The sequence below is a fragment of the Jaculus jaculus genome, chromosome 10 (genome assembly GCF_020740685.1).
Source record: "Jaculus jaculus isolate mJacJac1 chromosome 10, mJacJac1.mat.Y.cur, whole genome shotgun sequence".
NCBI lineage: Eukaryota > Metazoa > Chordata > Mammalia > Rodentia > Dipodidae > Jaculus > Jaculus jaculus.
In genome coordinates this window covers 109156868-109171349 of record NC_059111.1, presented here as the reverse complement: position 1 = coordinate 109171349, position 14482 = coordinate 109156868, and the positions used below count along the sequence as shown (strand labels likewise).

At 41.4% G+C, this 14482-nt stretch overlaps 1 protein-coding gene across 2 annotated transcripts in view; it reads right to left on the bottom strand.

Moving 5' to 3' along the window:
- The window catches only part of Znf398 (zinc finger protein 398), a 32071-nt gene that overhangs the window by 6575 nt on the left and 11014 nt on the right, over window positions 1–14482 (bottom strand). For both annotated transcript variants that reach the window (XM_045160945.1, XM_045160946.1), the window contains exons 3-4: window positions 13352–13478; window positions 12556–12663 (exon numbers count right to left, since the gene is read on the bottom strand). In XM_045160945.1, the coding sequence (XP_045016880.1) occupies window positions 12556–12663; window positions 13352–13478 (235 nt within the window). The remainder of the gene's footprint in view (window positions 1–12555; window positions 12664–13351; window positions 13479–14482) is intronic.

The window sequence follows — 14482 nt, the reverse complement described above, 5'->3', positions numbered from 1 at the left end:
AACAACTCTGTATAATTATTGAGAATGAAAGCAAACTTTCATATTATCTTTTCTTCTCTTTCACTTATTCTTGTTTTTGAGGCAAAGTTTTGCTGTGTAGCCACAAACTCTCATCAATTGTCCTGCCTTAGCTTCCCAAGAGCTGCCATGACAAGTATATACCACTACCCTGGCTTTATATTTGCTTAAATGATATAGGTCATTGTCTCATGAGTCTTCTGAGAAATGAAAATAGCATCTGCTAAGTCCTTTGGGTCTTGGAATTATTTTAAAAGAACCCAGCCCCATCCCAGAAGGCTTTACACACCTGCATAACTGCTTTCCTTGCTTTATTCCAGCCTAGGCCTACATGGTCTTTTCCTTTTTTCTTTCTTCTTCTTCTCTTTTTTTAATCTATAAATAAGGACAAGCTGGCAAGCTGCTAAAGTCTATAATCTCTCTGTACTATTTCTCAAAAAAGCCAAACAAGCCGGCATGGTGGCGCATACCTTTAATCCCAGCACTCAGGAGGCAAAGGTGGAGGACTGCTGTGAGTTCAAGGCCACCCTGAGACTAAGCAGTGAATTTCAGGTCAGCCTGGGCTAGAGTGAGACCCTACTTTGATAAACCAAAACAAACCAAAAAAAAAAAAAAAAAAAAAAAAAGTTCTAGTGATTAGCTAACTGAATTAATACAACCACTAAATATTTATTTTATTAAATGACTGGTCTTCAGAACTACTACCACATATACGCATATAATATCACATATACACATGTAATACTGAAATGCCTATCAAAACCTAGTGAGAGTGGTGTGTGTGGTATGTGAGGACCTTCAGAAAATGAAATGAAGAGAGCAGAGAACTTGGATAACAGGATGGCCTAATTGCACATCTGTTCAGTGACAGTATGGCCACGGTGCCAGGTTAGCATAGTGACACTCTACATACATTCCTCACAGACCAACACTGGATAATTAAAGACACAAAATGAAAGTAAAATCACTGGCCAATGCCAGCAGTGGGCTTAGGAGAAAGCCAGGAGATAGAGAAAAACTGAATACTGATGAGTTGAGAGGAACTGTACAAATGCTAAGGTTATGTTTTAGCATGGTTAAAATACAAAGGCTACAGGCTGAAGAGATGGCTTAGTGGTTAAGGCATTTGCCTGTGAAGCCTAGGGACCCAGGTTTGACCCTACAGATCCCACATAAGCCAGACACACAAAGGTGAGGCAAGCATGTGGTCGTACATGTCCACAAGGTGATGCAAGCATATGGGGTTCAACTCCAGTGGCTAAGGCCCTGGTGTGCCAATTCTCTCTTTCTCTCTCTCTGCCTCTCTTTCTTTCTAAAAAAGAGAAAAAAAAATACAAAGGCTAATAAGCATAAGAAGAAATAGTATTTGTTTTTACAACAGGTCTTACATAGCCCATGTTGGCTTTGAACTAACTAGGTAGTCCTGATAGATTATCTTGAATAGCTCTGATTCTCCTGCCTCTGCCTCTGCAGTACTAGGATTTATAGGCATGCAATACCATATCTGGTAAAAATATAAAATTCAAACACACACACACACACACACACACACGGGGAGGGGGAGAGATAAAATTTCATTATCTACATTGGTTGAATCCCATTTTAAGGACAAAAGTGATTAAGTAACTATGATTTGGTGTGTGTTTTAAGCCAATATAGATTACACTATCTGAAAAGTTGCTAGAACCTAAAATTTCTAGGATTTGCACAAAGGTCAGATAAAGTAACTGAGGTAAAACATTTTGAGCTGCAGGTGGTGGTGCAAGTATGAAATCTTAGCATTCAGGAAACCGAGGTAGTAGGAACTTGAGTTCCAGGCCAGCCTGCTCAACATGGCAAGTTCAAGGTCAGCCATAACTACATAGCAAGATGGCCTCAAAAAAAAGAAACAATAAACCATGTTGAAATTAAATTCTTTTTTTTTTTTTTTTTTTTTTTTTGGTTTTTGAAGTTAGGGTCTCACTCTAGTCCATACTGACCTAGAATTCACTATGTAGGTCTCAGGGTGGCCTCAAACTCAGGAGAATCCTCCTACCTCTGCCTCCTGAGTGCTGGGATTAAAGGTATACGCCACCATGCCCAGCTTAAATTCTTCTTAAGTAGACTAAAAATACTTGAAATGTGCAACTACCATTGGCAAAAATTACCAAAAAAATTGTTAACGAATGTAAGGCTATAACATAGTGAGGTGAATATTTTAAATATTTGTATAATAAGTTGAGACCTCAAAGTCTGATGACCTGTTTCCAAGAAGGTGAAGTTAAAATAGTCTTTTGTTGGTTGGTTGGTTGTCTGAGAGGGTCTTGCTCTGTAGCCCACGCTGGCCTCAAACTCACAGCCATTGTCCTGCCTTAGTCTCTGAGTATGTGCCCCACCATGCCTGACACAAAAACGGTGTTGAGGCAACTACATGGAAGGTTTATTTATGTTAGGATATGCTGTAATCATTAATTTTCTTTTCTTTTTTCCTTTTTTTTTTTGAGGTAGGTTCTCTCTCTAACCCAGGCTGACATGGAATTCACTATATAGTCTCAGGGTGGCCTTGAACCCATAGTGATTCACCTACCTTTACCTCCTGAGTGCTGGGATTAAAGGCATGTGCCACCACGCCAGCTGAATTTCTTTAGGAAAAGAAAATTAGCAAAACTTAAGTGACCAGACATAAACATAGGATATAGCGCCAGACAGGGTGGTGCACACCTTTAATCCCAGCACTCAGGAGGCAGAGGTAGGAGGATCACCATGAATTAAAGGTCATCTTCAGACTACAAAGTAAATTCCAGGTCAGCCTGGACTAGAGTGAAACTCTACCTAAAAAAAACAAAAACAAAAACAAAAACCATAGGATATAGCAATGAACCTGGAACAATTATGGTCATTTTTCCCCCCAGGACTATGACTTTGTATTGAACTCACCATAGCTTCTAACCTAAAAGCTCTATAGGGCATTCAGTAATTATTCCACTTGAATTTATTGCATAAAGATTTTCTCCAAAGAATTCTAGAAAATAATGGGATATCAATATTAACGACTAGTAACAAAATAAGGGCCACAGACATATATACTTTTTTTTTTTTTTTTGAGGTAGGATCTCACTCTAGCCAAGGCTGACCTGGAATTCACTATGTAGCCTCAGGGAGGCCTTGAACTCACAGTGATCTTCCTACCTCTGCCTCCTGAGTGCTGGACTTAAAGGCATGCACCATCACACCCAGCTACATTTTTTTTTTAATTTTTAATTTAACTGAAAGATAGAGAGATAGTTAAAGAATGGGCGCACCAGAGTCTTCGGTCGCTGTAGACAAACTCCAGATATATGCACCACCTTGTGCATCTGGCTTATGTGGGTCCTGGGGAATCGAACCTGGGATCTCTGGCTTTACAGGCAAGCACCTTTACCACTAAGACATCTCTCCAGCCCTATATATTTGTCTTGGTAAGAGACAAAGAATAATTTCAGAAAATGTTATGAGCATGTAAGGACCAGCATATGGTCCAGGGACAGTTTAGATAAATAAGTTTGTTTTTCTTTGTGTGTGAGAGTAAAATTGCAAAGTCAACCTTTGTAAGCAAAAATCTAAGAAAAAGCTGAGTACAATGACATAGTAAGAGATTACCAGAAGGTGTGTGTGCAACCCTAGATAAGTAGTGGAAAATACAAAAAACCCAGCTGCTTAGCAGCCGTTGTCCCAGTCCTCCCGACACTATGACTGACTGAACGGCTGCTCAGCGATCCGGACTGAGACCTCCGCGAGACGCATCACTGATCCGAATTCATCTGCCCGACACGCTGTCCGAACGACCGAGACGACTGAGACTCGCCTTGAAAACTGCGAACCGAGAAAAAGTCGGAGCACGGACCCCGCGTCGCCAGGTTGTGACGTCAGAAATCTCACAGACCGAGTCTCGCGTTGAGACCGAGTCCCGCGATACTGCGTCCCAAGTCTCGCGATATCAGGTTGTATACATGTTAGACTCATTAGAAATATTCTTGTGTTAGTAGTGATGAATATAATTTGGATATATATTATATTAGCTATAATATTAGTTGTGATAGTTTGGACTTGCTTGTTTGTGACTTTCATCCCAGTAAACTCCTTTGCGAGTACACCAGCATCTGAGTATTATTGACCTTCGTGGGCGGAATCCTCTCAACCAATCATCTTTGAGAGTGCTTTTTTTTCTTTTTTCAGGACAAGATCATTAGTTATTTATTTTTTTAATTTTATTTATTTAATAGAGAGAGAAAGAGAGAATAGGCAAGCCAGGGCCTCTAGCCACTGTAAATGAACTCCAGATGCAGGCACCACCTTGAGCATATGGCTCATGTGCGTTCTGGGGAATCAAATCTGTGTCCTTAGGCTTCACAGGCAAGCACCTAAACTGCTAAGCCATCTCTCCAGCCCAAGTTTATCTTCTTTTTTTGGGGGGGGGAGGGGTAGGGCCTCACTCTAGTTCAGGCTGACCCAGATTTCACTATGTAGTATCAGGACAGCCTTGAACCTAAAACTCATGGTGATCTTCCTAGCCCTGCCTCCCCAGTGCTGGGATTAAAGGCATGCTGCAAAACTGTAATATTAAGGCTAAGATTTTTTGTTTGTTTTTTGGGGTAGGATTTTGCTCTAGCCCAGGCTGACCTAGAATTCACTATGTAGTCTCAGGGTGGCCTTGAACTCACAGTGATCTTCCTACCTCTGCCTCCCGAGTGCTGGGATTAAAGGCATGAGCCACCATGCCTAGCAATTCTAAGATATTTTGACATAAGAAGGGGGTTAGCCAAGCATAGTGGTACAAACCCTTAGACTTAGCACTCTGGATGGAGGCTGAGGCAGGGGGATCGCCATGAGTTTGAGGCCAGCCTGGGACTACAGAGTGAATTAGAGGTCAGCCTTAGCAAGACTGAGACCTCACAAAAACCAAAAAGGAGGGATACCACATACTAGTGCCATTTCTCTCCTGACATGTATTCTTCCATATAAGTAACTTCATGTAGTCAAAAGAAACCATTCTTCCTAAAGCTCTAGAATAATACAATAATACCATACAGGTTTCATTTTATAGGAAATTTGGATAATATATTTTATAAAACTGGGTCTTTTAAAAGTACATCAAAATTCCTTTTTTCAAAAAAATATTTTATTTTGGGGCTGGAGAGATGGCTCAGCAGTTAAGGCACTTGCCTGCAAAGCCTAATAACTTGGGTTTGATTCCCCAATATCCACGAAAAGCCAGATGCACAAAATGGCACATGCATCTAGAGTTCATTTGCAGCAGCTGGAGGCCCTGGAGTGCCCATTCCTTCTCTCTCTGCCTCACTTTGTTTGCAAATAAGTAAATAAAATAATAATTATTTGAGACAGACAGACACACACACACACACACAGGCAGAGAGAGTAAATGTGGACCCACCAGGACCTCCTGCCACTGCAAATGAACAACAGATACATGTGCTACTTTGTGAATCTGGCTTTATATAAGTACTAGGGAATCAAACATTAACCATCAGGCTTTATAAGCAAGAGCCAGCCCCATAAGCACATCAATATATCTAATATAAATATATTTGTTTTGGGCCGGAGAGATGGCTCAGCAGTTAAGGGTGCTTCCTGGACAATCATGAGGCTCTGAGAGATTGATTCTCCAGAAGCCCACATGTAAACAGGTGGGCATGACCATACATATCTGTAACCCAAGTCCTATGGGGAGGAGAGACCAGAGAATCACTGGTCAAAAACAGCAAGCTCCAGAATGAATGAAGAGTCTCAAGAAAATAAGCAATGAGAGATGGGGAAGAGAATACTCAACAGTCCCCTCTGGCTTCTGTGAGCACACAGGGTTGCCTTCACACCGACTACATGCAAACACATTAAATACATTGGTCTAACAACAAATTACTGGTTAGCTCAGGCTGACCTGGAATTCACTCAATCTCAGGCTGGCCTCAAACTCATGGTGATCCTCCTACCTCTGCCTCCCAAGTGCTGGGATTAAAGGCGTGCACCACCACACTCAGCTTTTCTATTAAGACTTCTTTTTTAGAGACAGGGTCTCACTATAGCCCAGGCTGTCTTTGCACTCACAGCAGTCTTCTTACCTCATCTCCCCAGTGCTGTGATTAAAGCTGTGTGCCACCATGCCTAAGTAAAACTGTTTTAAAAGTAAACAGGATACTATGAAAACAGAGTAGGACTAGAGATGCAGTTCAGCTGGTCAAATGCTTACCCAGCAGGCATGAAGCCCTGGGTTTGATCTCTGGCACCACATTTTAAAAACTGGGAACTGGAAAGATAGCCAGCATTAAGGGCACTTGTTATCACAGCCTGTGGGCCTGAGTTCAATTCCCAAGCCATCCATGTAATCCAGATGCCAAAAGGGACACAAGCTTCTGATGTTCATGTGCAGCAGCAAAAGGCTCTGGCACAACACACACTAAATAGATCAATATAAGAAATTAAAAAGAGGGGCTGGGCTGGAGAGATGGCTTAGCAGTTAAGGCACTTGCCTGCAAAACCTAAGAATCCAGGTTTGATTTCCCAGGATCCACATAAGCCAAAGGCACAAGGTGATGCATGTGTATGGAGTTCATTTGCAATGGCTGGCGGCCTTGGAGCATCCATTCTCTCTTCATAGCTTCCTCTTCTTTTTTCTCCCTCACTCAAATAAAATAAATTTTTTAAAAAACTAAATAAAAATAGGGCATGGTTATTAGAACTAAAGTCAAAGATAACACCAAATACAGATGTAGTGGGTGACTTCAATACCCCTCTCACATCAATTAACAGGTCATCCCAACAAAAAATGAGGGCTGGAGAGATGGCTTAGCAGTTAGGCACTTGCCTGTGAAGCTTAAGGACCCCAGTTCAAGGCTCGATTCCCCAGGACCCACATTAGGCAGATGCACAAGGGAACACATGCATCTGGAGTTCGTTTGCAGTGGCTGGAGGCCCTGGTGCACCACTTCTCTCCCTCCCCCTCTCTCTTTCTCTTTCTCTCTCTCTCTCTCTCTCTCTCTCCCCCTCTCTATCTGCCTCTTTCTCTGTATGTCGCTCTCAAATAAATAAAAGTAAACATGAATAAAATATTTTTAAAAAATAAACAGAGATGCATCTGGTTTAAATGAGGTCATAGAAGAAATGGACCTAACAGACATATACAGGACATTTTATCCAAATGCTGACAAATGCACATTTTTTTCAGCAGCACATGAAACATTCTCTAAAATAGACTATATATTAGGACACAAAGCATATCTTAACAAATGCAGGAAAATTGAAATAATTCCTTGCATTCTATCTGACCACAATGGAATCAAACTACAAATCAATAGCAAGAAAAGCTATAAAGCATACACAAAATCATGAAAACTAAATACACTACTAAATCAATGAAGAAATCAATAACGAAATAAAAAAATTCATAGTCAAATGATAATGAGAACGCACCACACCAAAACCTTTAGGACACAATGAAGGCAGTCCTAAGAGGGAAATGTATAGCTTTAAGTGTCTATATTAAGAAACTGGAAAGGTCTCAAGTAAATGACCTAATGCTTCACCTTAAAGCCTTGGAAAAAGAAGAACAAGGCAAACTGAAAATCAATAGATGGGAAGAAATAATAAAGATTAGGGCAGAAATTAATGAAATAGAAACCAAAAAAAACAATGCAAAGAATCAATGAAACAGAGTTGGTTCTTTGAAAGGATAAACAAGATTGATAAGCCCTTAGCAAATCTAACCAGAAGAGAGAAAAGACACAAATCAATAAGATTAGAGATGAAGCCGAGTATGGTGGTGCACACCTTTAACCCCAGCACTTTGGAGGCAATGGTAGGAGGATCACCATGAGTTCGAGGCCACCCTGAGAATACATAGTGAATTCCAGGACAGCCTGCACTAGTGTGAGACCCTACCTCAAAAAACCAAAAAAAAAAAAAAAAAAAAATTAGAGATGAAAAAGGCAGCATCACATTACATATCAGATAAGTTGAAAAAATAATAGGGACATACTATAAAAACATATACTCTACTAAGTATGAAAATCTGAAAGAAATGGATGATTTCCTTGATTTATATGACCTATTTAAATTAAATAAAGATGAGATTAATCACTTAAATAGACCTATAACAAGTATGAAGATCCAAGCAGTTATCAAAAATCTCACAACTAAAAAAAGTTCAGGCCCAGATGGATTCACTGCTGAATTTTACCAGACCTGTAGGGAAGAACTAACACCACTGCTTCTTAAGCTTTTCCATAAAATAGAAAAAGAAGGAATCCTACCAAACTCCTTCTACGAAGCCAGCATCACCCTGATACCAAAACCACACAAAGATAGAACAAAAAAGAAAATTACAGATCAATCTCCCTCATGAACAAAGATGCAAAAATTCTCAACAAAATATTGGCAAACAGAATGCAAGAATATATCAGAAAGCTCATATACCCTGACCAAGTAGGCTTTATCCCAGAGATGCAGGATCCTCTCATTAGATTCAGAGAAAGCGTTTGACAAAATCCAACATCCCTTCATGACAAAAGTCCTACAGAGGCTGGGAACTGAAGGAACATATCTCAATATAATAAAGGCTATTTATGACAAGCCTTCAGCTAACATATTACTAAATGGGGAAAACTGGAAGCTTTTCCACTAAAATCAGAAACAAGACAAGGGTTCCCAATATCCCCACTTTTATTTAATATAGTACTGGAAATCTTAGTCATAGCAATAAGGCAAGAGATGCACATAAAAGGGATACAAATTGGAAATGAAGAGATCAAGTTACCATTATTTGCAGATGACATGATTCTATACATAAAGGACGCTAAAGACTCTCCCAGCAAACTGTTGGAGCTGATAAACACCTATAGCCATGTAGCAGGATACAAACTAAATACACAGAAAAATAGGGCATGGTGTCGCATGCCTTTCATCCTAGCACTCAGGAGGTAGAGGTAGGAGGATTACCATGAGTTTGAGGCCACTCTGAGACTACACAGTGAACTCCAGGTCAGCCTAGGCTAGATCTAGATTGAGATGCTACCTCACTCCTGTCAGATTGGCCACCATCATGAAAACAAATGACCATAAATGCTGTTGAGGATGTGGAAAAAGAGGAACCCTTCTACACTGTTGATGGGAATGCAATCTGGTCCAGCCATTGTGGAAGTCAGTGTGGAGGTTCCTAAGACAGCTAAAAATAGATCTACCATATGACCCAGCTATAGCACTCCTAAGCATATATCCTAAGGACTCATCTCACTACCTTAGAAATACTTGCTCAACCATGTTTATTCCTGTTCAATTCACAATAGCTGGGAAATGGAACCAGCCTAGATGTCCCTCAACTGATGAGTGGATAATGAAGATATGGCACATCTATACAATGGAGTTCTACTCAGCAGTAAGGAAAAATGAAGTTATGGAATTTGCAGAAAAATGGATGGATCTGGAAAGGATTATACTAAGTGGGGTAACGCAGGCCAGAAATCCAAGCGTTGCGTGTTCTCTCTTATATGTGGATCCTAGCTACAGTTGATTGGACTTCCGTGTGAGTAGGAAGAAAACTCATTAGCAAAGGCCAGTAAACTAGAAAAGAAATATAAAGGGAAGAGAAAGGAAGGGAGGGGGGTACTTAATAGGATGGTATTGTATGCATATAAGTAGAAGAATAGATAAATGGGGATGAAAAAGCCCAAGGTGAGGTCAGGAGAAAAGATTGAGTCAAGGAAAGGTGGAGGGAGGGCTAATCAAAATCTAAGAGTAGATATAAATAAATCATATGGAATCCTACTTTTTTGAGCAATGGAACATACAGGAGCCATAGATTGTTGCTAGAAAAATTTCAGTGCCAGGGATGGGATACCTTCCAGTGAGTTGTTGGCCAGGGAGGTCCCTGATGCCCCCAAACATTATAAGCCATTGCCAAGGCCCTTGGTTTCCCACCAGGAATAGATGGCAAGACTCTATTGCTGAAGACTTCACATACTTGGGCTGCAAGGCCACTGAGAAATCCTGATGGAACTGAGCTGATAACCTCCTCCATGTAGATCAGCTGATAGAAAGCTGGAAGAAGCCATTCTGCATGCAGTTCAATAGGAGAAAGAGAAAACACCAGTGAAGATACTCAACATTGGACACTGCAAGCCTTATATTTGGCCAAACAGGCCAAATGAGCCAATGGGTGCAATAGTGGCACGTTTGTCCTGGTGGAAACTAACTGCCCTTTAATTGGACCACTCCATGGGAGGGAATACATCCCTGATACTGAAAACTTAAAACGGGTAGTCATGAGCCCTAGGGGTGTAATTTCTGCTGCTGTCTGGCTAGATGTATATACTATGCTTATCAAACTGCCCAGTAAGCACTTCTCTTAATGTTCATACCCTTATATTAATGCTACTAGAGAATCTTCTCTTTTCAGATAGCAGTGACTTTGGGACAACTCAGAAGGTATCATGGTGCTGGATAGAAGTGACCAGAGTGCTCAGTACTGTAATATCACTATCACACCTTCCAAGGCTCAGGGTCTAATGTGGAAGAGGTGGCAGAAAGAATGTAAGAGCCAAAGGAAGGGTAGGACTCCTTACAACGTGCTCCCCCCAGACACAAAATGGCCTGGATATCCATGACCTCACAGTGCCTGACATTACCTACACAAGACCATCATAAGAGGAGGAAAAGATCATACATCAAAATAAAAGAGAGACTGATAGAGATGGGGAGAGGATATGATAGAGAATGGAGTTTCAAAAGGAAAAGTGGGGGAAGGGAGGGTATTACCATGGGATATTTTTTTATAATCATGTAAGTTCTTAATAAAAATTTGAAAAAAAGAAAAAAACAACAATTAAAAATAGGGTTAGAGGGCTGGAGAGATGGCTTAGCGGTTAAGCACTTGCCTGTGAAGCCTAAGGACCCCAGTTCGAGGCTTGATTCCCCAGGACCCATGTTAGCCAGATGCACAAGGGGCACCTGTGTCTGGAATTCATTTGCAGTGGCTGGAAGCCCTGGCCTGCCCATTTTCTCTCTTTCTCTGCCTCCTTCTCTCTGTCTGTCTCTCTCTCTCAAATAAATAAATCAAAATAAACAACAACAAAGAAATAGGGTTAGACAGAGATGACTTAGTGGTTAAGGCACTTGCCTGTGAAGGCTGTGGAGGCGAAGGACTCAGGTTCAACTCCCCAGTACCTACATAAGTAGATGCAAAAGATGGGGCATGCCTCTGAAGAGGCCCTGGAATGCCCATTTGCCCCCCCCCAAATAAATAAAATATCTCTTTGAAAAAAAAAATACACAGGATAAACTTTCAGATTCAATCCAGTAGTGAAGAAAAGAAAAATGTATGAGAATTTTCTGACAGCCAAGGTGATATGTGAGAAATACAATTACAGCAATCTTTCCTCAGCCAGCTTCAAATCTGGGAACATCCATACTGCCAGCATTGCATCAAGGTCCACTACTTTTTTTCTCAAGGTAGGGTCTCAATGTAACCCAGGTCGATATGGAATTCACTCTATATTCTCAAGGTGACCTTGAACTCAAGGCAATCCTCCTATCATTGCCTCCAAGTGTTGGGATTAAAGGCATGCACCACCATGCCAAGCCCACTTTTTAAAAATAATTTTATTTTATTTTTTAATTTAATTAATTAATTTATTTATTTGAGAGCAACAGACACAGAGAGAAGGACAGATGGAGGGAGAGAGAGAGAATGGGCGCACCAGGGCTTCCAGCCTCTGCAAACGAACTCCAGACGCGTGTGCCCCCTTGTGCATCTGGCTAACGTGGGACCTGGGGAACCGAGCCTTGAACCGGCGTCCTTAGGCTTCACAGGCAAGCGCTTAACCGCTAAGCCATCTCTCCAGCCCAATAATTTTATTTTTATTGATTTATTTATTTGAGAAAGAGATGAAGACAGAGAGAGGGGGAGGAGAGGGGAAGAATAGGCACGCTAGGGCCTCCAGGTGCTGCAAATAAAGTTCAGATGCATGTGCCACCTTGTGCATCTGGCTTACGTGGGTTCTGGGGAATCAAATTGTGGTCCTTTGGCTTTGAAAGTAAGCACCTTAACCACTAAGGTATCTGTTCAGCCCATGGTCCACTTAAATGGAATCCTAGCCCCTTGTGACTTCTGAAGGGCTAGGTATACCTTTCCCTGAAGCACTTTACTTGAGATGAACATGACTGCTTTCTTTGTCATGTAAGCACATGTGTATATCATTACATCATTAGGTCTCAGTAATTTTTTTGTTATTGCTGTTTTTAAAGTAGAGTCTTGCTCTAGCTCAAGCTGACCTGGCATTCACTATGTAGTCTCAGAGAGGCCTCGAAAGGTCTTGGTAACTTTACTAATATTCCTTAGATATGTCGATGGTGCTGAACTAAGCTCCTTCTAGTATTTAAATGCTCAAAGTCAAGGTGTTCTAGCACAGAATGGCTCTAGAAGCCGCTAAGCCCCAAGATTTCTTGGTATTAGACTCTCTTTTCTGACCTGGGAAGGAAACTCAGAAGTGCCTCATCTCTTTTCCAACCTACCTTCACTGGGGTCTGTAGGGACCTCACTCTCCTGTGGCCCAGGCTGGTCTGTATTCTGTTCTCCTGGTTGAATCTGTGATAAAACATCGGGTTGGTTCATGGCATAATCTAGGAGGGGAGAAATTGACAGTGAGTATGGCAGAGATGAATCAGCATGACAATGAGCTGTCAGCAAGGCTGAGCTGAATCTTTGAGATCTGCAATCCTAGGGAATTTCCTTTAGATTCTCTTATCACTTTTCCCATCCATCCACTTCCAACTATTGATGATAGCTACTCAGGAAAGCAGGTAAGAAAGAGGAAATGCAGGCTGGAGAGATGGGTTAGTGGTTAGGGCACTTGCCCGTGAAGTCTAAGGACCCAGATTCAATTCTCCAGGTCTCATGTAAGCGCATGCGTCTGGAATTTGTTTGCAGTGGCTAGAGGCCCTGACACACCTATTCTCTTTCTTTCTCTCCCTATCTCTGATGAATTTAAAAAAAAAAAAAGGAAATATAACATGTGGGAGAAGCACATGTATTAGGTTATCATGTATGTCTGTGACAGTGTAACTCAAGGGGGAGGGGTCAAATGCCTTTCAACGAGAATGCCCAGGAAAAACATGAGGTGGGGTCTCCTAACTCTGAATTCTATTCTCTGTTCTAATTTTGCAAAAGAGACTATAATTTCCCACTTAGGAAATGGTAATTGCCCAGACTCTGAAGTGTGTGAAAATAGAAATGCTAAAGGAAAAGGGACTATCTAAACCCTCTTGGAACTGCTGTCACCTTATTCAAAAGGTGCCAACTCAGCCTCACCCAAGGAGATGAGAGACTCATAGTTGCCCTTCATGATATTCTTGTAAAGTTCCTTTTGCCATTCTTCTAATTTTTCCCATTCTGGAGTGGAAAAGTAGATGGAGACATCATCAAATGCCACTGGCACCTAAAATCACAATCAAATCGATTAGTCCTTCCCATTGCAATTTAGTTATTTAAAGAATCTCTTCAATTATCCACTTTAATTATTATTACCATTTTTTTTTTTTTTTTTTTGAGGTAGGCTCTCACTCTAGCCTAGGCTGACCTGGAATTCACTGTGCAGTCTCAGGGTGGCCTCGAACTCACAGCAATCCTCCTACTTCTGCCTCCCAAGTGCAGGGATTAAAGGTGTGGGCCCCCATGCCTGGCTTAATTATTTTTTTTACATTTTCTTTTTTTCCCCCTCTTTTATTTGGAAGAGAGAGAGAGAGAGAACGGGCACATCAGGGCCTTCAGCAGCTGTAAATGACTCCAGAGGCATGTATCACTTTATATATCTGGCTTTTAATGGGTCCTGGAGAACTGAACTTGAGTCCTTTGGCTTTGCAGGCAAGCACCTTAACTGCAAATCTCATACAGTTCAAAAGACTAGGTCTTTTTATTTTTTAAGTTTAGAGTGATATTTATAATACAACAAGTGCTGTGCATGGTGGTGCATCCTGGCACTCAGGAGGCACAGGTAGGAGGATCACTGTGAGTTCGAGGCCAACCTGAGACTACATAGTGAATTCCAGGTCAGACTGGGTTAGAGCAAGACCCACTTCAAAAAAAAGAAAATGACATAAAAAACTGAGATACGGGGCTGGAGGGATGGCTTAAGTTTAAGGCGTTTGCCTGCAAAGCCAAAGGACCCAGGTCCAATTCCCCAGGGCCCACATAAGCCAGATGTACAAGGGGGCACGGGCATCTGGAGCTCATTTGCAGTGGCTGGAGGCCCTGGCGTGCCCATTCTTTTTCTCCCTCTCTCCCTCCCTCCCTTCTTCCCTCTTTCTCTGTCAAATAAATAAATAAACATAAAATTTAAAATAAAAACTGAGATATGGGGCTAGAGAGGTGGCTCAGTGCTTAAGATGCTTGCCTGCAAAGCCTAGTGACCTGGGTTTGATTGCCTAATACCCATGTAAGCCA